At 35.3% G+C, this 25,962-nt stretch overlaps 1 protein-coding gene across 3 annotated transcripts in view; it reads right to left on the bottom strand.

Moving 5' to 3' along the window:
• Nucleotides 1-580: 580 nt before the first annotated feature.
• Nucleotides 581-25,962, bottom strand: part of LOC110110306 — a 65,696-nt gene continuing 40,314 nt past the window's right edge. For 2 of the 3 annotated variants that reach the window (XM_020841714.2, XM_020841717.2), the window contains 10 exons: nucleotides 23,847-24,040; nucleotides 23,495-23,561; nucleotides 19,537-19,670; nucleotides 19,107-19,173; nucleotides 7,589-7,651; nucleotides 7,266-7,504; nucleotides 7,045-7,174; nucleotides 6,035-6,127; nucleotides 2,127-2,309; nucleotides 581-1,230 (listed from right to left, as the gene is read on the bottom strand). In XM_020841714.2, the coding sequence (XP_020697373.1) occupies nucleotides 955-1,230; nucleotides 2,127-2,309; nucleotides 6,035-6,127; nucleotides 7,045-7,174; nucleotides 7,266-7,504; nucleotides 7,589-7,651; nucleotides 19,107-19,173; nucleotides 19,537-19,670; nucleotides 23,495-23,561; nucleotides 23,847-24,040 (1,446 nt within the window). In that variant the 3' untranslated portion in view covers nucleotides 581-954. The remainder of the gene's footprint in view (nucleotides 1,231-2,126; nucleotides 2,310-6,034; nucleotides 6,128-7,044; nucleotides 7,175-7,265; nucleotides 7,505-7,588; nucleotides 7,652-19,106; nucleotides 19,174-19,536; nucleotides 19,671-23,494; nucleotides 23,562-23,846; nucleotides 24,041-25,962) is intronic. The other variant, XM_028695435.1, reaches the window with a different exon arrangement.

The following is a 25,962-nucleotide window of genomic DNA, read 5'->3' as shown; positions in this document are numbered from 1 at the left end:
AAGTTTTGTTCTTAACAATAAGAATCAAAACACTCATTCTCTACTCTTCTGACATATTTTATCTATAAAAAATTAGTAAGCTAAAAATCTTCTAAGCATTTTCACACATTGAAATATCATCAGTCTATTAGCTTTTTCACTCTTCATTTTCTTTAAAATTTAACTTCAATTTTACTAATATACCAATAAAAATTTTTATTTTTAATTAGGATACTAATATCACTAAAATAAATTATATTCTTACAATCTTCATTAAAAAGTTTATATATATATATAATGGACATTTAGGTTGTTTAAAGCAAATTCACACAACACACACAGACTTGAATCTAAAACCTTTTGATTGAAAGCTTAAGCTCTCAACCAATAGACCAAGGCGAGCTGGATTAGTAAAATATCTCACCCATCTTTGTTGAATAATATCTTCTAAGAAAAATACTTTTTGATTTAATATGGAATCAAAATAAATGAAATCATAACAAATTAATATGTATCAGACAAAAAGATTTTGCATTTATTAAAATTATTTGATTGATGGGCCAAACAGTTAAACAGTTGAACAGAGACAGGATGGCACACATTTACTTGAATAGCAATAACAAATTATATTATAACCGACCATTTAACAAATATTATTTAAATACAAGTGAGAATTGATTGATGCATTTATTGCTAAATGACTAATATATACAGTGACCAATCGTAGCCAATACACTAACCTTTTGGGCTCCCCATTATTTGATTTGACTACCACCACCCAATTCTGTACAGCTATAGAAACCCACTTCTCCTTCCAATAAACTTGTATTGTGATCATAGGAAAAATTATTACGTGCGGGGTGCGCATCGTCCGCACAAATACTGAGAACCTAGCGGTACCCCGCGGGGTACCGAGTAGTATCCAATGCTTGTGCGGATGGTTCTCCCCGTCTGCACTCCGCACCTAATAATCTCTCACACTCTAACCTCCAAAATGTCCCCATCCTTGAGCTCTGTGTGCGGTTGAACGAGCTGACCATTTACTAACACTAGCTTTCCTTCATCCCCCGATCTTCTGGCAACATCAGCTGCAGTGCTGCCTGATCTCAATCTCATTATCTCCCCATTGGGCCATCTTATGATGACTACTTCGTTGAGAGTCACAGTATTAGAATTGTGATATCGATCACCTAAGGCTGTTCCATGCCGAACTTGCTCCTCCCATTGAAGCATTGTTCTCAACAAATTCACCTAAGATATATATTTCAGCAAGGTGAAGTTAATAATACTGGGAAATAGACCAATATAAATTCAAACAACAACAACATCAAGTCTTTGTCGCACTACGTGGGGTCGGCTGCATGAATCCTTTTTCGCCATTGTGTTCTGTTAAAAGTCAAATTCTCATTTAAATTTAACAAAGAAAGATCATTTCTAATATTTTCTAACCAAGTTTTTTTAAGTTTACATCTACCTTTCTTAACATAAGTCAAATCTAATACGTCAAACATGGGAAGGCCTCCGTTTAATGCAACCAAACCATCTAAGGCGACTCTCTCTAATCTTATCTTTCACTGGAGCTACTCCAACCTTTTCACGTATATGCTCATTTCCTATTCTATCTCTAAGGGTAAAGCCACTTATCTACCTAAGCATCTTCATCTCTGCAACACTTAACTTAGTATTATGGTTCTCTTTTAATGGCCAACATTTGGCACCATAAAGCATTGTAGGTCTCACCACCATCTTATAGAATTTTCCCTTAAGTTTGAGGGGGACTCTTCTATCGAGCAACAAGCCCGATGCATTCCTCCACTTCAACCATCCAACTTGAAATGGCTGCACTGTCGCCAACGCTACAAATTTCATATTTGATTGTCTGAGAAAATATCCCCCCTCCAATTTATAAATAGAAAAATTATAACGGCTTAAAAATACCAAAAAAAAAAAAATCCTAAGAAAACAATAGACTAGTGAATAATCTTAAATAAAAAAAAATTAGTTTCCACATCTTAGCAAATAATCGCAATAGTAAAAAGAGATTTGTATAAGATTGAAGGAGAAAAAGGCACGGATTTAATTGAGCCTATTTTGCTAGTTAAGTTTCTCTGATGAAAAAGTTTGTTAAGTGAAAGCGTGAAGCCTACCTTGTTATTGATGCCATCATCAGTTTCCCAACTTGATCTCCCAATGTTGCTTAAAGATGGATCAGGAACGACTTGTTTTCCCTCGAACACAGCTGACACAACATTCCAGTATTCAACTTTCTCGTTCTCCGACATATCTATTACCTGGATGAATGTAGGCAGTAATCGCTGAAACTGGTCCTCCTGCAAAAAATAAAAAATTGGGAAAAATCAGGTGGTTATTTATCATCAATCATGGGTACAAATAATGACCTAAATAAAAAATAGTTTTTTTGCAAGATAGTTTTTTTACAAGAGAGCAAACTGAGGGTGCAGTAACTTCGGCATGCCAGTTCATGGTTAGTCACTACACGAAACAGATACCAAATTCATGCAAAAATTCAAGAACACAATATTAATGTTTAATGAATTTTCAAGTGAACCTTTAAAAAAACTTTTTAAATTGTGGGTAATGAAATTTTTCATAAGATTCTCATATGCACTTCATCAAGTTTATTGTTCTATCCTATTAGAAATTTAGAAACCCATTTTGTTCTCGATGATTTGCTATATAATGTTCTCATCTCCCGAACGCTTCCACTTGTCACTTCTAACAGATCGAGTTGTTACTATTAATATCTAAGGGAATTGTAGTCGGGTAATAGATGATTCTTCCTGCTAAATTTCATGGAGGGTAACATCAATATAAAATAGTTCTAATGTATTTTTTTGGAATTGAAATAAACATCTTTAACCCAAATCTCTTTTAGCAAGCTGAAAAGACAATCCTCTAATTTTGTTAATCATATAATTAATGAATCAGAATATTACCATGTAATTTTTTATTTCCAAATTCTAAATGTTGTATTGTCTTTCTCCATGTTGGCATGGCTCAAGTGAGATAATCATCTTTGCTCTTCCAAGAGATATACATCAGTACTAATACTATGACCATTGGAGATAATTGTGGCCATTCAATTTATGGCCAGTAATGGGGAGATAATTTTTAACCGGACACAATGGCGAAAACGGATTCATGTAACCAACCCCACAGTGGGACAAAGGCTTGATGTTGTTGTTGTTCTAATGGGGAGATGACTACCCTCATATTCTCCTACACAACTTGGAAAGAGTGTTTCTAAAGCAAATGCCACTTGAGAAATGGACCTCTGCTTTTCAATAGCCATCATATTTACTCGTACAAAAGAAAAAGGTACAACACACTAAATTTAAGGAACAATGAAAAAGTTCATTGATGAATACTAGAGATCAAAGTCAATAAACAATAGCAGGAGATCAATGATGTAGCCAAACTACAGGAGACAAAAAGATCATGCTAGGAAAGCCTAATTAACGGATCTACAACTGCATAAGATTGACAAATGATGCTGGGAAAGATTGATCGAAGGATTTACAACTACATGAGAACTACAATCGACGAAAGAAGATAAGTGGAGTAGGAGCAATGGCTAGTCAGCAAGGAAGAACAATGACTGCTAGAGATTGATGACTGGAGTAGATATATAATTATAAATCAAGCTGGGAAAGCCTAATGATTGAATCATCAACTATAGGTTGGTGTTTGATGAAAATGAGAGGGATATGCATTGAAGAATGTTGAAGAAGATTCACAACATCAAGAAAGGAGCAACAACGAATTGTTAATGAGAGAAGCAAGTCAAGACGTGATGCCCCAGGCAAAGAGATTGACGAAGGCAAGACAAGAATAGGATAGTGAGGAAGGTGACTCATGTGAAGGTCTATCGCTCCAATGCAATGCTATTAAGAAATGTAATAGAGAAGTTTCTTTTGCTCACCTACCCAAGTAGAGCAAAGAGTTTATTTTATAAGAGAAATAACATATCTCTGCCTCTTGATACAGCAAATCAACCTTAATTTGAAAGTGAATATGAAATAACATGGATCCAAGTGACAATCCACCAAGAAACATAAAATGAAACTCATAAAACCTTCAATCCGTGTGATTTCTCATTCAAATTTCAACACAAGCAACAAGTGATTTTTTTTCCTAAAATAAAATATGCCGAAGGACATCTTGCAAATCACTAACCACAGGCCACCTAACCCCATCATCCCTTGCCGCCAGCCAACCCCCACTCTAATCCCTTCCCTTCAACTCCACCCTAACCCTAGCCGCCAATCCTACTTCCCCAAGTCTTTGCCTCCCTAATTCACATCCCAAAGTTAATGCTTTCCAATTTTGAGAAATCCCAATTAGGATAGTTTTTAAATTCAAATTGATTTGAATTTGAATACCTTCCTAAAATAGGATATCTATATTAGGAAAGTTTTCAATCAGATTTCAATCAACTAATTCTGAAATTAGTGGAGGGATTTAATTTAAATTCTCCTTATTAATCTAGGATTGTTTGATTTGGAAGGTAATCAAGACCCAATCCCCTTCCTCACATAGCCGTAGCCCCCTCTACACCTTTTCCCTCTCTCCTACCTAAATGAGTGCCCCTTATTCATACCCAAATTAATTTCCCTCTTCCCCTGGCTCACTGTCCCCTCCCCTGCCAACTCTTTCAAGTTTTACTCCCATGAATTCCTTCCAAACCCAACCAGAATTCTACATTCTGCTCTGCAAAGCTGCTGTCCAGGAACTCCTGCATCTTCCCCTGGCCTTCCCACCAACGGGAGTCCTTTCAAACTGCTGTCCAAAGAAAAACAGCCTGATGTCCATCAATTCCAGCAAAAGGAGATCAACAGTTTCGCTGACATAAAGCCACCAACTGCTGTCCAAGCTTGCGAGAAGGTTGAATCTTAGCAAAGAGTTCATACCTTCCTCATTGATCCTTGTGGTTTTGATTGATTCATGCATAATCTTGCAACGCTCCGCTAAAGCTTAGTGTTTGGTAGGAATTGTGTGAGAGATCTTTCATAGCACTACTCTTGTTGTTAGATTAGGGATTTCTTGTTGAAACCTATCTCGTATGCAACTTCAAGAGTAATTGGTTGTTATGTGATTTTTACTTTTCGCAAGTAACTTGGCCTAAGCTTGTGTTTACCGCTCTTTGTGTTTTATTTCATTATTTAACTCACCATAAAGTTTTAATTAACCCGCTCTTAATCATCAAGCCTGCAAAATCCTTATTTACATCATAATTTCATATATGTCCTGCATCATTTACCTTTGATATGAAATTAAAGGGTAGTTCCTAATTATTCTTTATTGTTTGATCAAAGTCTGCATGATTCATGTTTAAGCGATTGTCATGCAATGACAGTTGGATCCACCTATCTCCCATGTCGCTTAATTGCAACAAGGTTCATGTCAACTTACCAAATAACCTTGATAAAATAAACTCCATAAGAATCAATATTTAACCTTTAGGCCTCCATCTAATCATCCATCAACATAAGGGACAAAATGGTCCAATGTGAATCTCAAAGTGGCTCAATTGCAATCCATAAATCAACTTGACCCACAACCAAAGGGCACTTTGGTCCAATTCAAATAACAAAGATGATATTACCTCTCCACCTAATGATTTATGAAAATACCATAAAAGCCTTCATCCAAGGGTTTATAAATACCCCCAAGGAGGCAAGTTAAGTAGGATAGTTTACATTCTGAAGCAGACTGTCAAATATTTAATTATTTTCCTACCTTTAAGCTCAATCACGGATTGAGTATCAGAGGATATTCTAGGATTTAAAATCTCCAACTTGTCCTACTGAAATTTTATTTCAATTGATCTTATTCAGGACATGGTATAGACTCAAATCAATCTGTAAACCCAAACTTTATCAGCATTGAAGGCTGTTTTTGACACACAACTGTCTTACTTGAATGGGTAAGTCGTATTATAAATGCAGCAATTATTGACAAAATTGATGCTGCAATAATCTTTCATGATTCTATTAAACTGAAATTCTGAAAAGATGCATTTTATATAGTGAACCTTATGAAACATCCCATCTCGACACAAAGTGTACTTCTCCAAGCATGTGCACCAATCCCCATGTCCGGGTGCAAACCACCACTGAGCAGAGACCTGAAAATATTAAACGGATTAATATAGCACCGGAAAAAGACATTTGTCATTCAAGGAACAACAATAGGACATAATATAGTAAAAAGTTAGCATGGTCAAAAACAAGATTCAACAATAGGCACAACCAAAGAACTAGAGCAAACTTGATTGCCATCATTTGTAAAAATCAATAAGAAACAATCATAAATCACATTGCAAAATCTCAAATATTAACTAGTTTCAAATTAGATGTTTTTGTTCAATAAATATCAATTACTTATGAAAAGTCTTTGTTAGAATACACCATGCTTCTCTAACTTCTCAGACATGATGTAGACCAAAGGTAAACACCAATAAATCTTTCAAAGACCTATTTATTGTATATCTCTGGATTTAGTGAATGTGGAATAGTATGAAAATACCATTCATGTATTTCTAAAACACCAATGCCTTTCTATTAATACAGCTAGAGTATCTCCAACCTCCTCGTGAACATATGCACCACCCCACAAAGAACTAAAGAATAAAAGAAGGGATTATATAGTCCCTCAATTGATGCACCATTGTTATAACCAAGCCTACGTCAAACTGCAGTTTATGTCCTTACGAATGACCACAATTACTTATGAGCAGTCTTGATTAGAATACGCATTCTTATCTAACTTTTTAAACATGATGAAGATCAAAGGTAAAAACCAATAAATCTTTCAAATATCAACCTATATAGAAGAATGATAAATATTCCGTTCCGTTAACAGTTGGAATAGAAAGGAGACCAAAGGGATCTACAGCTATAAGTTTCAATCAACAATGTAACAATATCTCTTAGAATGTCATAACTCTTTCAAAATTTAACCACTATTGTAAGGGAGTTGGTGCAATACATTTCACAAATTCAATTATAATTAACTGCTAAACAACCAGAATTTATAGCTTACCCTTTTATATAACCTTGCATAAGCTTCCCAACGTTTTATCTGGAAAGAAAATCTTCTCTCTGCTACAGCTTGAGATGCTTCAAGAGCAAAACTCACAGCAACCAAAAGCTCTCTTCCACCTTTATCAACCCTGCACAAACGGATAATGCACTAGTAAGTGATATTAAAAAAAGACTTTCTAATATAATACTTTATGCTTCTTGGTCAAAATTTTAATGAACCTAATAATAACAGCAGCAAGCAATTGACTGCCTTCTATCCTCAGGACTGGCTGCCCCACTTTTAAGGAACCATATTTCTGATGAGCATCCTCTTGAATATAACCTTCATCTTCTAAACAAGCTGTTTGGCAGGAAGATGCTTGGATTTTAGAATCATTTATGATATCTGAATTTTCTACTTTATTCTCCTTATATAGCCAATGAGCAGCATGCCCAGATTCTGCATATTTGTGCATCCGCTGGAAAGGTAATATCATTATAAACATTGTTATCTATTGTGTTATTTATCTTGCAGAGCCTGAATGAACAAATAAATATTGTACCTGCGTCCTTATTTGGACTTCAATTGGTGAACTATCGGGACCTAGCACTGCAGTATGAAGAGACTGCGAGGAATACACTCACATTTGTTAGGGGATAAATGAAAAAGTTGAGGTGACTTAAAAGTATTAGTATGCTTTGCTAGTTTATGGTGTTTGGTTTGAAGTAAAATCATCCATTTAAAGTAAAATTACTTTATTTCATAGTTCATTTACTGCAAAATTCTCAAGTAAATGTAGTAAAATTGAGAGCATTTAAATTGCATGCATTTAGTTTGCACTGTATTCCGAATATGTTAAACAAGACAAGTCCATAATAAACAGACAAAAGCAGCATTGAACATTAGATTGTACCAATACTTTAAAAAAGGAAGTGAGGGCATCGAAGTAGATAACTTGCCATGGAAAACTAAAATTACAAGGAGAAAACTAGAAAAAATTTTAGGTAATCCTTTTGAATATCCGCTGGTTTCATTAGGTGAGCTTGATGCACGTTGTTTGGCCTTGTTAAAAGCTAGGTGACCCTGAGATATATATTGACAATGGCATGGTGTTCCATAACCTATATTTCTTGCTATATGGTTGGGTGGCAGTTACTACATAAAGCTTACTAATTATATATCATCCATGGTCCTTTCTTAATTATTTTAGAGCATTGGTCCATTGCATTTAGAATGAGGTATGCATCAAATACTTATAAATTTTATGTTTTGTACTAGCCTTTCATCAACTCAAACGATTCAATTTCTTCTAAAAATAATGGTTAATTGCTCTGAAAATCAATGTAGCAATTGTTCAAGTCAGTCTCCAACTAAAATACAACTATTTTGATCTAAAGTGGAGAGACGTTGCTCCCAATATATCTCAATATACCACCAGTTGCAAATGACAACCACCTTCACCAAAGACTCTCGTTCAACAACAGCTTCAAAATCAGCCTTCAGTGCATGTGATTGTCAACTTGGTGATTATAGGAGCTCTACTTCACCAAGAACACTTCATGAGATTAGGGCAACTTATGAGTCGTCAAAACAACCAATTTTAAGTTTTATAATTGCCTTGAAAAATTCTGTTTCAATATGACATTTAAATTAACTGTATTTATTTTTGACTAATTTTTATTTCCTTGTAACATTCTTTTGGAAGATAACATATGATGCATAGACATGGACACGGCGACACGGATACGACACAATATGGACACGGGACACATCAATTATTGAAAATATAGAACATAGACACAAGTTGGACACAACATTATAATTTTTATATTTTAAATGTATACAAATTGAAAAAGTATAATATTAAAAATAATTTAGAAATAATAAGTCATAATTTATGCATAAGATGATTAATATTAGAATGTCGAGAATCAGGTTTAGATGTCATGCATCAAACATCGAGAGAGGAGACGTTAAAAATTTTTCATAAAATATTTAAGACAAGCGAGCAATTTGTATTTAATATTTTTTAATCGGACACGTTTTTAGCGTGTCTGATATGTGTCGGACACTGCACACCTCTTTGAGAAGAAGTATCGGTGCATCATAGAAGATAACATATGAATATGTGTTTCTAAAAGCTGGAGTATAGAATCCAAAATTTGCATAAGTAATTATTATATGCACTCATGAATCATGGCATGATCTTTTGGTATAGAAACTATTTTTAGTAGTTCAAACTCCTGAAGGTTGCCTAGCCTATATCTTGGCTTTATTGCATTTAACTCATTGCTACTATTCCTATAACTCTGTATTTCCCACTTTATTATATGGGCTTCAGAGGGATCTGGATGAACATACAAAAAATAAGGACTTTCAGCATATTATTTTTCTTCACAGAATCATGTTTGCTTGTAATTCTGCTTACATGTTTTACAACAATTTAAATGTTGGATTATCCGCTTAATGATGATGACTAGGATGAATTGATGAGGCATGAACGAGTATATAATGGTGAATTGGTGGTTTTTTTTATGAAATGGAATAATTTGGCAATGATCTTTTGAGCCTAAGCTTGGGGACTGAGAGGTGCTTGCTGACTTCGGTAATTTTGCCTGCATAGGTAAAAACCAAAAAAAACCTAAAATTTTTAAACCGAATTTTCTGCACCGCACAAAAATGATAGAGAATGTTAGTGAACCCTAAATTTTATTAGGATCATTTTGATACAAATATGTATATATGATATTCTAAGTAAAATATTACAGTATTTATCCTGAAACCTGAAATCAAGAACAAGCCAAAGGGGAAGGGAAGGAAAAGGAAACGAACCATGGTTTAAAATTGCACAATATGAGGCTCCCCTTGAGGCCCGCCTTTGCGCAATTCCAGTAAAAAATGCCTCGATGCTTACGCCTCGAGTTATTTTTATGAGGCTTGCGCCTCAACTTGGTTGAGGCCCGCCTCGCCTCACTGGCATGAGGCTTACGCCTCACACTATATATATATTAAAACTTACATAAATCTTGAAGTAAATGCCCGACATTGGACTCTATAGGAGAGGAGGAAGGGGAGAGAGCAGTTCATCATAATGATGATTCAAATGAAGAACTCCTTAGTGATGACAGTGTTGATGACTTGTGAGTTCTTATGTGATATGTCATTGCTATTTAATATTTATTTTTGAAAATTGGAATTATATGTTAATGAAAAGAATACTGTGATTTGGGAAAGATAGAATTTTGAGTTGAACTATATTTCATGTTGTCTTATAATTGGGATATTTTGATTTCACTTCATATCTTATGATTTTTTATGTTTTATATTATTCACTCATTAGTATATAAAAATTTTATCATTTTATGTTTACGCAATCTTTTGATTTTGAGGCTTACGCCTCAAAATGCCTTGAGGCTTACGCCTCGTCTTACGAATGAAAAACGCCTCAATACCAGAATACGCAATTTTAAACATTGAAACGAACACTAGGTTTTTAAGTCAAAAATCTATTTTTTCGTGAATTCCTTCAACTCAACGGCTTCGTATTTAAGTATTAGGCTTTGAGACTTCAATAAGGAAGGTTATTTTGAGATAAAGTTTTATTGAGGTTAATTTTATTTGGATTTGAGTTGATAAGTTATGGAAAATTGAAAATTTGAGAAATTTGCATTTTATGGATTGCTTACAAAAAGCAAGGTTTCAAGATGATTATAATAAGAAAGTTTGTCCTATAGTTGATCGCCAGTTGGATAGGATACTATATTTCTAACCTTGAAGTAAGATTTACTTTATTCTTTTGCATAAATCTATATGAAATTAATAAACAAGGTATTAGAAAGTCTTCATATTGCAAAGAGAGCCTATCATTCATGATTATATGATCTAACATCAATTTTAAAATATGCAAATACATGTTTGAAGTGTTACAAGTATTTTTTAACATTCTATAAATGTGTATTTTAAAAGGTATGTCAACTAGTACTTTTAATTTACATAGTAATGCACAAAGTTGATTAGCATGCTCTAAATGAATGAAATGCTCACTAATCAAAATGCAATGAATTGAGAAAAATATCATGTTATGTGGATAGAATCTCAATGATACGTTCATGAAAAATAAGTTGGCAGCAAAGGTTAGCCCTTACGAAGGAAAAAGGTCCCCACATAGTTCAATCACAATGATACGTTTATGGCAAAGAAGTGACAATGTTGAATTACAACTAGGCTACAATGAACTTTATGATGAGCCTTTATGGTGGGTTTCGACCTTGTATTATGTTATGTGGGTTTGATACTTCCACCACTTTATGATGGAAAAAAAAAAACTAAACAGTGATATATTTTAAGGCTGAGATAAGATCTTCTAATATAACAAATAAAGGAAATAAACCAACAAATGCATGCAATAATTAATCTAAAATATTGAGACCTTTACATTTAACTAACATGGTACATTTGAAGATTGAAAATTTAAGAATACTTTAAAAGATTTCCTTCGATATGAATACTTCACTTAACATTATGTACCGTAATTGTTCAAGCAATTTATCTTTATAAAAACTATATGTAATACACTAGATTAGTATATGATCATGTTTTTAAATCTAATTGTTGACCTGCAATTAAAAAAAAAAAGAGAGAGAAAAGAGAAAAGTCGTTTACCTGCTCTGCCTCGCACGTCATCGCACGTCGCGCGCGTTCGCGACCTCTCCCGCACGACCCATGTCGCTGCCCACATCGCACAATCTCCTCGCGACATCAAAAGGTCAAAGGAAGGGAGGGATTTTGCTGCTCACACTCTTTCCGCACCCATTCTCTCGCTCTCATCTCCTCTCAAATTCCTTCGTGGCTGGACGACTTCGCGCCTTCGACGACTTTCCCTCCATGTCAGATCAGAAGTTGTACATTTTAATCAGAAGCAACATCGGGCGCTCACTTGTTGTGAAGTTACCTTCTCCCTTTTGCGCTGCTTCCCTGCCTCCTCCTCCGTGGTTGTGCAACTCCGTTCCTTCTCCGACTTTCCTTCTCGTCGGGTCGGAAGCTACAACATTTTCATTGGACGGAACAATGGGAGCTCGCCGCCTCCTGTGCTGCCGTTCGACTTTGCTACTTCCACGACCTTCCCTGCCTGTTTGATCGGAAGCAACTACAGGAGCTCGCTGGTAGTGAAGGTAACTTTCTCCCTTGCCGCATGCTTCTCAGCCAAATTCCGTATATCTGCCGAACCGAGGGATTTTTGTATATATATATATATATTAAATATAATTAATCAAAACTATTATTTTTAATTAATCATAATTTGTAAACTAATTATTTTTAATTAATTATATTTTATTAGAATTAATTAATATTAAGTTATAATTAATTTTAAATTAATTATAACTTATTGTTTTAATTAATTTTAATGAATTTTAATTAATTATTTAATTAATTATAGTTAATTATAAATTATTAATTAAAAGAAATTATTTAATTAATTGTATTTAATTGATACTAATTATAATTTAAAAAAAGGGGGGCTTGCTTCTCTTGTCTTGCCTCGGTCCACGAGCCTCCAATGCCGATCTGCAAAGGTATAATTTTCCTAAACTCAGATTCTTGCTTTCGTTGTTTGCGACGGACCGGAAAACCGCCTATACACGTCTTTATAGCGCGTGATGGGATGAGACCCAGTCCGACGCCTACGACGAGGCGGGCAATCACCTAAACTCTACTTCGGCGTTCGTGGCGCACCGGAAAACTGTCTATATATGCCTTTATTGCGCGTGGTGGGATGGGGCCCCGGTGTGGCACCTATGGAGAGGCGGGATCACTCATAAGTACCCTCGAGCTAGGGGAAAGCAAACTGCATTTTTAAACAGGTGCCGAAGACCCCATACACGCCTTTATTGCGCGTGGTGGGAAGATAGATCACGACCGCGATGTCCTTGTCTGAGGACACCTACCATACACGCCTTTATTGCGCGTGGTGGAAAGGCCCAGTTTCTCGTAGTTTTTCTCTAAACGAGGGAAACGCCGGGAGGTTGCCAAAATTTCGGGTGAACGTGAGACTTGACTTAGACCTGATTGGAACTCAAAAGAACAAAGACCTAGACTCACATGAGAAGGAACAGTGGACTTGAAGACTTGTACTCGAACAAAATCTAAACGATTAATCAATGCTCAAACTCAAATAAAATAAAATCAAACTGGAATCAAATTCATATCAAGTGAACACGAAATCGAACATGAGTCTGGACTTGCAATAAATGACAATGAAATTGGGCTCAAACTTGACCTGAATTCGAACATGATTCAATCATTTGAACCCAAATTGGACAAGGATTTGAACATTTGAAACGAGCAAAAGGCTTGGAAGAGATGTTTGAACAAAATAGAACTAAACTTCCTGGTGTTCCAAAATTTCTTCTTGGTCTCGTACTCAGGAAGGAACTGATTATGGCATCCACAAACAACGGAAACAACAAGTCTATTACACTGCAAACCCTAAAAAGAAGTTCTTCGTAAGGCAGTGGCCAAGACCTCCCCGGTGAATGAGCAAATGGGAGTCAACATCAAGATGATGAGATGCCTCATGACATCTAGATAATACCGCCACCGGATCCGCAGCACTCGTACTAACGGACAGAAGGCATATATATAAGCTCTCAAATAAAATGTTGTGTATTCAAATGACAATTACCTGCACAACTAAAATATTTCAAAATACCCCAGCACGTGCACCGTAGTTTGTATACAAATAGGTACACAAAAGGGTACGTCCAATCAATGAAATTCTCAAACACCTGCATGGGCCCCGACAAGAGTGTTATTTGTACACAACTACACATGTGACATCTAGGGATGCTGCGCGGGTCAACAAGCGAACTTAGATTCGAACCTGATCCTCCTATACAGATCAATAAGAGTTGACAGGGTTTGAACCATCAAATAAATACATGGTTGGGGCGATCGATGTATTTGTTTTAATACATTCATATTAGGCCTTCAAGGCCTATAATAAAAAGAATTCACTGAAAAAGACATGAAGCCTTTAAGGCCTCCAACAAAGAAAATTCACAAGGAGTAGACAGGGTTTAAACCATCGGATAAATATTTGGTCACGAAGTTGACCGGAATATTTATTTTATACATTCATATTAGGCCTTCAAGGCCTCTAACAAAGAAAATTCACAAGCAAAGGCATGAAGCATATGAGACCCGATCCCCTGTCGGCAAGTTGAAAAGGTCGACAAGGTTCAAGCTTTAAATGGAAATGATCTCAAACACCCCGATGATGGCCGTACTGAAGGCAGATCTCAACCGGAGGGGTTAATTCCAAATACTTTCAAATGTCTCCAAAAGCTCCACAAAAATCCCAAAATCCAATATATTTAAAAATGAAATTACCCATCAAATATTTTAAGCAAAAATCCATCCACCCTCGCAACAGTTTGCATGGGTGAACAAATTGAAAACTACTTCAGCTCACAAAGAGCTAAATGCCTAGTCGAAAATATCAATAGGATTCATTCTCAAACAATCTCCTGCCAGTAAGGATGTGGTACGTGTCCTTTGACCGGCGGTTTTGCCACCAAATGACACCGCATGATAAACGGTTATGACCAGGGGCCAGGGGCCCTCTGAACAGAGTGATTTTTCCACCAAATGGCACCACGAAATACCGGTTATGGCCAGAGCTAATACGTTCCTTAGCGACATCAAATCCTTGAGATATGAATCAATCAGATATGATCGATAGGGCACAAAGCCCTCTGTTATCTAAGGTGGAATCAAATTTGTCCCCTTAGACAAACATTTATCCCAGGTCTACAAGATACCATTGAACGAAGCAACCCATGGCTGCCCAAAAGGATCCTTTTGTTAGGTTGGGTCGACTACCTCCTCTGACTAAGTAGACCAAGGACCATGATGGCCCGAGATGACGGAACCATGGGATCTTGATCGGGTATATCATCCATTCCCTCACCATCCGCTTTAAGTGCAAGGTGGTGAAATTTCTATTTTAAAAATCAAATTTTTCTAAATTCCCAAATCCAAACCCAATTCTCAAATCCAAACCCATGCTGCTACTATATGTCAGATAACACGTATACTCTACATATTTGATTCACGACTAGCCTTAATTGAAAGTTCTCTCTCGTTATCGGGATGGGTAATTAACTATAGGGGCTTGCGCCTATAAGAAACCAAAACTCAGATCATAAAGTCCTCACAAAATGCGGGCAAAATCTCTGGGTAGTGTCTTATCTACAAACCCATCTGCCTTCCAAAATTTACCCCGGAACTTAAATAAGTTAAAACTCCCCTCGCCGAAGAAAAGCAAAACCATCATCGGGCAGAGGTCAGGGCCGAATTTTTGGAGCCCAGACTAATGCTCAGTTCATCATTATCACATCATGATTTAGTTCTCTAAATATTTAAATTTTGTAATAGATTTGTTTATCTTGTTGAGCTTTAGAGCTCAACTAGAAATTATACCGAGTATTGTTTAAGGTAGAGGGAAAGATAAGATTGAGCTTGAGTGAGGGGCAGATTTTTAATTGACTACACTATAATTTAATGTATGAATCAGGTATCAGATATGAATCATATTCAGATAATGCTCATGATGAAAAAATTATTGTCATGAATGTAAACTCTAATATATGTTAGATACTCTGTAGTTAATGATTGTAATATTTTAGAACGCTTTTGCTCAATTGACTAGTGTTATTAGATCTTGGTAAATTTAGGGTTGCGTTCTAAGCTTAAAATTTGGGTTGTTTATGTAATTGACTATAGCACTTACTCTCTACTCTCGTGGGTAAAGTTTTGAATGAGTTGACAATAGATTTAATTACCTAATTGAATGAGTGCTTGACTAAGAGGGGTTGCGCGTGAATCGAGAGATAAATAGTGGCATATCATATCAGTTGAATTCTAAGAATTAAATATGAAAGGTTGATTGGATTGAGTCATCAAAGAAAGAACTTAGTTTTGATAATGATTACTACAGAGCATAAGTGATGTGAAACTAAATGCGGAAGCAAGAATTGCACTTTAGAGAATAATAAAAGGTTACAAACTTTGCCTACTACCAATAAAATCTAGCTTACTCAAGTGGAAGTTTTAAGAAGATATCATGAAAGATTAAATAATAGCAATTGGTTACACTTTGAGATCACAAGAACTTGCAAAAGAATAGCCAAAAAAATCTAAATAATGCAAATAGCCAACTATAACAAAGCCTCACGTTTAAAATATAGATCCTTCACCTCGAGATTCTTTAATCACTCTTGAAGGTGGAGGTTAGCGGAAGAGGATCGTAAACACACTTAGAGATACCACTATTACACAAGTGATGCCGAGAGGACTCGTCGCCGAGGAAGAAGTGGGAGTTGGAGAAACTGGTGGATGGCCGTTGATGATCCACTCGTAGTCCAAGAATTGATCATCGAGGATGTCCACGAGATGGGGGAGGACTTGGTTCAAGTAATCTTCAACGGTGTCGTCAAAACCAAACCCGACGTCGAAGAAAGGTGACCGAACGATGTGGATGTCTCCGTGGGCGTCGAGTACGAATCCGTGATCAACTTCGGGATCCGCTATGCATGATCATGGGAGATCTCGGCGTCAAGATGGTGTAAAGGTGGAGGAAATATCACCTAGGAGAGGTGCGGCCAAGAGGAAGGGAGGAAGGAGCTCGGGTGGGAGGAAGGAGGGAGGTGCAGGAAATCTGAGAGAGATTCAAATTTTGGGAAGTTAGAGGAAAGATTTAATTTGAAAATGCCAATCAATCCTAAGAGGGAGAGAGGGGCGACAAAGGGGAGAGATTTGGGGCTGAATTAGTGAAGATTGGGAATTAATTTGGGAGAGAGGATTCCATAGAGGGGCCGGCCAAACTAGAGGAGAGAGGAGGGGTTTATGTTTTGAGGAGGTGGGGCCCACTTGGTTAATCAATTGATTTGAATAAATCCGAAGTAATTTCATATTTTAAACAAAAGGAAGGTTTCCTAATTTACAGGTAGGCATTAGGCAACTTTTCGAATTTCAAAATTAAAATTGAAATCCCATTATGAAGATTACCTAAAATTTAGGACTTATTTTAGAAAGGTAATCACTGTCTCTTGGGGAATTTGAATTTCAAATTCAAGATCCAAGGGGGGAAGGGCCGGCAGGTAGAGAGGGGAAGAGGGGAAAAGTGGGGAAGGAGGCCAACGGATTGGAAGGGGTTTGGGGTTGTAGGCTGGCGGCTTGGGCGGCCCAAGGTAGCCGCCATTGGGAGGGGGGAAAGTTAGGGCTAGAAAATCAAGGGGAAGATTTGGAAGACTTGGATGAAACTTCAAACCTCATGTTGAGTCATGCACCTCCTCCACTAGAACTCACAAAGAGATCTACAAGCTCCACATCTTCAAGAACTCACAAAGAGATCTTGAATGGTGACACGAACTCACAAAAAGATCAATAGAGAAAAATTTCATTCATTCAAAAACTAACTATTACAATGCATGAGGCCTCATATAAGTAGGCCAAAATAAAATAAAATAAAACTGAAATGCACAAATGCCCTCAGGGCTATATAAGCGACTCAATGCCCACAGGGGCAAACTAGAAAACAAGAAATACAAGCATAAATAAAATGCCAATAAATTAGAAATAGAGGCTATGGATCGTAGCCGTAGATCTGCGTCTCCGGAGATGGTACACGTGTTGAAATCTGATGTCCTCATCAATAAGTGTGTGTAGTCTACGTAAGCAAATGGAGAGATAGCCCCAACATTGCTTATTTACATATTTTTTAGATGAAAACATTATAAACTGAATAATGAAATATAAAAAGTTAAAAAATTTAAAAATAATATGACAATTTTTTTCTAGGATATTCTAATTCAAATATAGCATATAAAGTTTTTTTAATAAGATATAGAAAATTACATAAGAATCCCTACATGAATTATGTGATGAAAATTTGATTGATACTATTAGAAATGATACTGTAGAAAAATGTATTTATAAAATAAAAGAAATTAATTTGAAAGATAAGAAAAATGACTTGATTATAAGTGGTCAATGTCAAGATGTTAGGACTTTGAGACATATTAAGAAGAAGCTAGATCACTCTACATTCATTTCGAATAAAAAACCAATGAATGTTGATGAAGTTTTGCAAGAAAAATTTTAGATAGTACAATACAAGATGAATTGAATTAATTCTTTAGAAATGCTGTTTGGGAAGTAATCCAGCCACAACGAGTCCAACCACAAGATTAGACTTAGATGAATCAGGAAAACGTATATACAATAAGTTCTTTAAGAGTATGGTACGTAGTTTCACTTTCATACCTTACAACAAGCCAGCCTCGTAATATGTTTATCTTAAGTACTTGTGCTTATTTTTAAGTAAACCCCGAGGAATATCACTTAATCGTAATTAATAATATATTTAATTATTTGATTGGCACTTCTAAATTAAACTTGTGGTATCACAAGAATTCATTTTGCTATGCAAGTCATACATAATGTTGTGTTTTCCAACAAAAAAAATGTTACTGATCATTTTTATAGTTTAAAACAGAGGACAGATATCTATACCAAAGCTCTGGGTCATTTGTTATATTTTTGTTTATAAAAGAAGCTGAAGCTAACAAATATATATGTTCCAGGTTGAAAGGTTATGATGTACTTTAGGAAAATAATATAAAAAAAGTGTTATATTAGAAGACTGTCATATTTAAAAAATATTCATTTTTTCATTCATAATTTTGATTAATCTGCCCTTCTTTGTTTCCTATTGTCTATATTATGTATGCATACATATAAGCACCCCTCATTTAGTCAATTAGAAACACCAGAAGTTTTCTTCTCAACACTAAGCATTTTACTAAGTGCTTAACCGCTCGGGTTCCTCATTAATTTGGGTCATATGCAATTTTAATACTTCATTTTGTTACTTATCACAAGTAGCACGCCATTCATGGAAAAACAAGATTGATTATGACATGGACACCAATCACATCTGGGAATTAACAAATCAAAGAAAAAGAGAAGAAAATTAGTAGTAAACAAATTGACAATAAGTTAGAATGAAATAGCTTTACCTGATATCCAGTGGGCTTGGGGTTAACAACGTAATCGTCAAACTCCCCATCAATTGGAGTCCAGAGCCTACACAACCAATCAGGAGTGATCATGTATCATTTGAAACTAACAAATATGTGTTTTCACTAGCATGCTAACACCAGGTATTTCTACTGAAATTAATTGTCATTTCTATGACATTGCAGCATGTACAAAATTTACAATATCACCAGAAAGTACATAAATCGTTTGCAGTGAACAGGGTTATTAGCTTTGAGAGCGACAGAGTAAAAGCAAGAGCAACAGAGCGACATAACAAGAGCCATGAAGAGAGAGGGAGAGCGGTCTAACAAAATAGCAATTTCTCATAAGGCATTCTTGGAAAGTGCATGAAAAATTTACCGCTGCATAAGCTTTACTATTTAGTCGTTGAACAGAACAAAGAATCACCTGTGTACAATGTCAAGAAGACTATAGCAGCACTTGACAGCAGGTCCATGTAAAGTTCCATTTCTATCGCCAACAATCACCCTTAGGGCACGAGCATCATAAACCTGCCGGATGTCAACATCTTTCCTTTTCATCTGAAGGAAGAAGATTAGAGATAATATAAGAAAATGCACAATAACTCCAGGTATATTATGCTGCAATCTATCAAACAAAAATATAATAATAATAATTCACCAAACATGTTAAAACCCACATTGCCATTATGGGAATGTTTACAAGTAAGAAAAAAGGAAAAAGGTTTCAAGAAAAGTGTGCTTGAAATAGATGAGCTGCTCGTTGATGTTGCATCACTGAAGAACGCGGTAGGTATTCTTGATATCGGAACTGAAGACCAATAAGACAAGAGTCGTTGATCAAATAAAGGCCCTTTAAATGAAGATTGCAGAGTGTGAAGTCTTTGAGAAAGCCAAGAAATTGTGCTAAAACAAAATCAAGGTCTGGCACCAATCAAGAAGTCGAAGGCTATATGTCTCTGACGAAGAGAAAACTCATGAGAACATCCAAAAAGGTCAACATTCACACAAATCTCAAATGCTCAAAATATAAAGCACTTCAGGGTCGATCTCTCTAAGTGGTCAAAAAGTTTCAAAAGACTCAATAAGTCGAGCTTAAAAAATTAGAAGAATGGCTTATTCATTAGCCATTGGCCAAGTGAGATAACAATTAGACCATTACGACTACTAATTGTCACACTACTCTCCTTGGCCTATTGGTTGAGAGCTTTGGCTTCCAACTAAGAGGTTCAAGGTTCGAGTCTATGTGTATGCGTTGTGTGTGTGAGTTTGCCTTAAATGGCCTAAATGTCCCAAAAAAAACTACTAATTGTCCTTCCTAACAATAATTCAAAACATAGATGTGCACGGTAGGCCACCAACTCAACACGTCTGAGGTCGGGTTGACCATACAAATCTTCTAAAATTCAATAAGCCTAAAAAATCAAACCAATTCAAGCAATTCAAAATATTATTATTGGACTGCAGATATTAGTCTCATAAGGTTTCAACACCAAATTCGAGTTTCGCACCAATAATGGTTTGGTCATTAAAATATCATAAGTAAGCGAGCCCACCATCTAAATAAAACTCCCGGCCATAAAGACACACTTTGATCCATATCCCCTATAATGGGTTCAATTATCACCAATCAAAATTGGAAGGAATCTAACAAAAAAATGCCTTCTCAAAATTAAAAATAAATGCATTCAAGCTTCATCAATATGGGGAGCATTCAAAGTAGCACACATAACTGAAATTGGCTTCATTTAAATCCAAAAATGGTTTCTCAAGTTGCAATTGTGATATAAAATTGATCCAAATTTAGTAATAAAGGGACAATTTTGAAACAATTTTGTATAATCGAGAGACTAAGTTAGAGCAATGTGATAGTCTAGGACTAAATTGACTGTATACGAATAGCCATGGGACCATTTTGACTCTCGGAGTAGCTACTCATGCATTCTCCATACCAATTTGCAAAGGCATAAGAAATTTAACATCGAGAAAAGCACCTAAAATAATAATGTCACATCAAATATATTCAGATGACCACACTCAAAAATCTCATGTCACTAAGGATGTAATAAGTGTCCCAGACCACAAGTTCCTCAGTGCAATGGAATTATTATATTTCAATTACATCTTGAACTCACATGTTTCCTAATAGCTACCAAGTATATGAGTTACACACTTGATAGGGCATTAAGCCCTTTGATAATCAAATTCAAACTAATATTGGCACTATCAATTAGCTTTCCCCACATATGAGATTCCTTGGATTACAAAACTCATGGTTCCTAATAAGAATCCTTTAATTGAGTATCAAGCACCTCCACTAGCTAAGTGGACCAAGGTCCATGATAATCTGAGACAACAAAACAATATGATCTTGATCGAATTTGTCATCAGTACTGATCCTTTGCTCTGGGCTAATTGTGATAAATTTTTTATTATCAAGTAAAGCATCATAAAGCCTATACTATAGCATCAAAAGTGTTTTCTCACAATCAAGAGTAGTAATTAACCATGAGAGTTTACAACTATAAGAAACATCAAATTAGATCATAAGGTCCATTCAAAAGAACAAAATATCTAGGATTACTTTATTTATTATCTAATCTACCTTCTAAAATATTAATCCTAAATCGTTCAAATTAAAATAAAACCAATTGGGTATTTTCAAACTATAGCTAAGAATCAAAACTTTCTTGGAAATTCCTATAAAATAGATTTTTAAGTGGAAATTTTCTATTTAGTCTATTTTGCTAAAACAATGGTTGTAAACTTCTCATTCTTACAAGAATCCAAGTGTTCTAATTAAAACTTGCATTATTAAACCAAATATTTAAGGATTAGGTGAAGTTGCTAATTTTGGGTCTTTTTGGAAGACCCCCCAAAACATGCAAAATATATTGGATCATTGAATAAAATTTATGCTTAATCCCAAATTTAAATTTTTTTGGGTGCGGTGCATGAATCTTAATTACTGTGATACATAATATTTGTATTTCAGTTCCTTTAATATTATAGTTTAAAATGAATTAAGCATATTGTCTAGTTTTGCATCGAAAGAGACTATTTTTTTCTTAAATTAAGAGTTTGAAGAGTTCGAAAGTTACGTATTGTGCTCTTTTGCCAATTCTTTAAGTGCATGCTCCTAGGAGTTTTTTAGTGAATCTTACCCTTGAGACATTTTGCATCAACATCCAAGTATTATACGGAAAAGTTCAGAAGTATGCAAATAAAAACAAGTGGTCATATGCTTTCTTAAAATATGGTTTTATTGAAAGCGATTTTAGAATCTCTTAACATAAAAACACATATGCTTCAACATAATACTACCAAAAATACAAGTATTTTCTCCTTTTTAAAAATCATTCATCTCAATCATCGTGAATAACACGGTCTAGGAATTCCATCACCATTGACATGCAAGTATTTCTCATTATCAAAGTCAGTAACCTTGAAAATATATTGCAAACTGAGGGGTGACGCTTGAAATATGTTTGCACTGAGCAACACGTAGGCATGAAGGCCCTTAACCATGTACTTCACCAATAATCCACGGTCCGTTCTCATTGGTTGAGATTTGAATGAATTTTTTTATTCGGGTTAGGAAAGGTGTTGAGAGGATGACCTCTTAGGTGAAGATGCATCTTGAATCACAACATTGTTGCAAAACTCAAAAACTCACTAGAGAAAGATATGTATCCTCTCCTCTAACCTGACTTTACCAATTCAATGTGATGAATAAATCTTCTCTTTGAGTTCCATGTCATACTTTGTAGACTGATGTGGATAAGATTTGTGCACACCCATATACACATTACAATGTGTTGTTTAAATGGATTGATTTTAAAAATCTTCTGTAATCATTAAAAAGGTGACTATTATTACTACATATCATTTAGAGATACATATCATTTAATTCGTATTATAATTTTAATTCAATTCCAAGATACAGTACTGATTTTTAAACTTGCATTATTTATCAACTAGACAAAAATATTTTTAAGATAAACATAGTTGATATTATTTGTTAATAAATAATCAGCTCTAATTTTATCATTTACCAAATCAAGTAATGGCCACAGCTATTATTACAAAACAAGATCATCTATCATAGGATTTCAGAAAATAAACTCAACAGTAACTTTAGATCTCTATCAGCATCATTTACCAATTCAAGTTATTGCCACAACTAATTTTACAAAACAAGTTCCCCTATCACAGGATTCCTGGAAATAACTCATCAATAGATTCAGACAAATATCCATTTTACTAAACAACACAACATTGTCAAATAGACCCTTTTTGTTAAATAGACTTTCTACATACTAGGAAGAAATCACTGTAAACTAAAGCACAAGACCATACTGCCTTAAATACATCGAGTGGCATACCTTACAATAGATACTGTACAAGCTTTTTAGCCTGCTAGATAGATCAACCTCCATTCCTGGAATATAACTACACACACAAAAAAAAAAAAACAGAACAGATGAGTTATGCTATTTGTTTGTTTAATGAATATCATTGCATTAAATTAAATATAACTTTCAAATTGAATTTATAAAACTAGTTTTAGGAATAAATTAAAAGAAAAAGGAAAAGCATGGCAGTAATTTGAAGCACTCAGTCTCAAGTGGGTATATAATGTAGTTCAGTAAGAGAGACTGAAATGTCAAATACTTGGAAAACTATGAAGCAAGATTTTTTGCAATAAAGCAACAAGTAGCACGTTTCAGGTCATACGAAATAGATATGAGCAACTCCCGCTCGAGAGCTTCTTCACAATATGTCAGAGACTCTAATGCTATCGCAGCATCATTAACAACTTTAGGCATCGCGACTACAGGTTTAGGGCATTTCCTGAGGTTATTAACAAATCTAGTTCGCTTCTTACGATCCTGCAACAGATCAAAGGGCAATACAGCTTGCAAAAGATCCTGCAAATAAAGAATAATTGCATACATAAGAATTAAAGTTTCAAGAACTATACCTTGAAGACAAATGGCAAAATGAAGTAAAGGCTAACACTGCAAATGCTACCTAGAAAGCTCTAACAATTGGTACGGTAAAATCTCCGAAATTTATTTTAAGAAATCCAAAACCCTATGCAATATAAGCTGAATCTTAATACACACAAAATTTAGTGAATGCATGCATATAAAATTTTATTTAGGACAGACCTTTATTCAGGGATGGCAACAGGTCAGTGTAAACCCAAATATATTATATGCAACAGATAAAAATTATAAGCAGACATGAAACCACACATCAGCCCCTTGCATGGCACAAACCATTGTAATATTCAAATTGCAAAACAAGTCATCCTTGACCCTAGTAAGTATTGGAGTAGATCCCACACAAGCACTGGAACATCATAATTTCAATATGAAAAAACGCAGGTTTTTATCCAGATTAGGGGTTTGGGAAAGAAAGGATTTGCTTCAACTCTGATCATATTCACTTCAGGATAATCTTGTGGAAACTCAAATATGAACTAATGTAATAAATAGAAAAAAGAACCAAAATGATCCCTCAACTCTTTGTGAGGGACCAAAATGATCCCCAACACTTTTGAGGGACGAATTGGTCTCTCAACTCCCTAAAAAGAGACATTTTTTGTACTAACGTCAAATTTTGGGATTAATGATGTTAAAGCAAGATTTTTTTTTAATAAATATAATTTAATTATTTTTTTTAAAATCAAGGGGTTTTTGGTCATTTTTAATTAAATTATTTATTAAATATAATTTTTAAGCAAAATTTACCACCTTAAATCTTAGAGAAATAATTCATCCATCCTCCATAATAGTTTTACAGAGGGTGACAAATTTAAGATTAATTTATGCTCACAAAAAATTAATGTCTTATTAAGCATATTGCTATGATTACTCTTAAAAAAATCTCATGCTAGTAAAGATGTTGTGATGGGGGCATCGACAGGAGATTCCGGCGCGTCTATCAGAGACGACACCGGAGATCGACGGCTATGATGGATAGCCTTTACTACTGATGATTTGTTGTATCCGCAGTTCTTACATTACTTGTTGCTTTTCCGTTTTTTTCCCATGTTACCCTTGTGTGTATTAGTTTTATCTTGTAGCCCGAGGGGCGTTTTAGACTTTTGCATTTGCTTTCATTTGGAGCCTATTTATATGGCCCCTTGTATCATGTATGAGCTATTGAATTATTGAATGAAATTTTCTTATGCTTTGTTCTCTTTGTGAGTTCAATGTCGTAGAGATCTCTTAGTGAGTTCTTCATGATCTCTTTGTGAGTTCACTTGTAGAAATCGATCAAGGTTTGAAATTACTAATCCTTTGTCCCTCCGCCACCAAATACCCCCAAGTAGAGAAGAGAAAGCAAAGAAGTTAAGCCCTTGCCGCCACCGTCCATAGAGCAACCCGCCGGTCACCGGATCCTCACCGGCCGACCACCTTGCCGCCGGCCACCTTTCCTCTCCACCACCTCTCCATATTCCTCCCCAACCTTTCTTTGAGATTTGAATTTTAAATTTCAATTTCTTTCCTAATTGGGAAATTCTAATTTATGAAAGTTTTCGAAATTTTGAACTCAATCTCATTCCAAATGAAATTGGATTCATGAGACAAGATTTTCCTAGTCATCGTTTTGATTTGGAATCCTCCACCTCATCCCAAACTCCCCTCTTCCTCCTTGATGCCGCCGGCCCCCCTCTTCATGGGCCCCATTAATTGTGCAATTAATCCCCCCTCTCTTATTTTGAAATTCAAATCTTAAGCTCAAATAAATCCCTCTAATTTTACTTAAAACTGAAATTAATTCAGTTTTATTCCTAAACCTAGCTCCACTATTGATGCCGCCGGCCCCCCTCTTTGTTTGC

Source organism: Dendrobium catenatum, unplaced genomic scaffold (genome assembly GCF_001605985.2).
Source record: "Dendrobium catenatum unplaced genomic scaffold, ASM160598v2 fragScaff_scaffold_636, whole genome shotgun sequence".
Classification (NCBI taxonomy): Eukaryota; Viridiplantae; Streptophyta; class Magnoliopsida; order Asparagales; family Orchidaceae; genus Dendrobium; species Dendrobium catenatum.
Note: the sequence above shows the minus strand (reverse complement) of the source record. Positions and strands in the feature narration are given on the sequence as shown.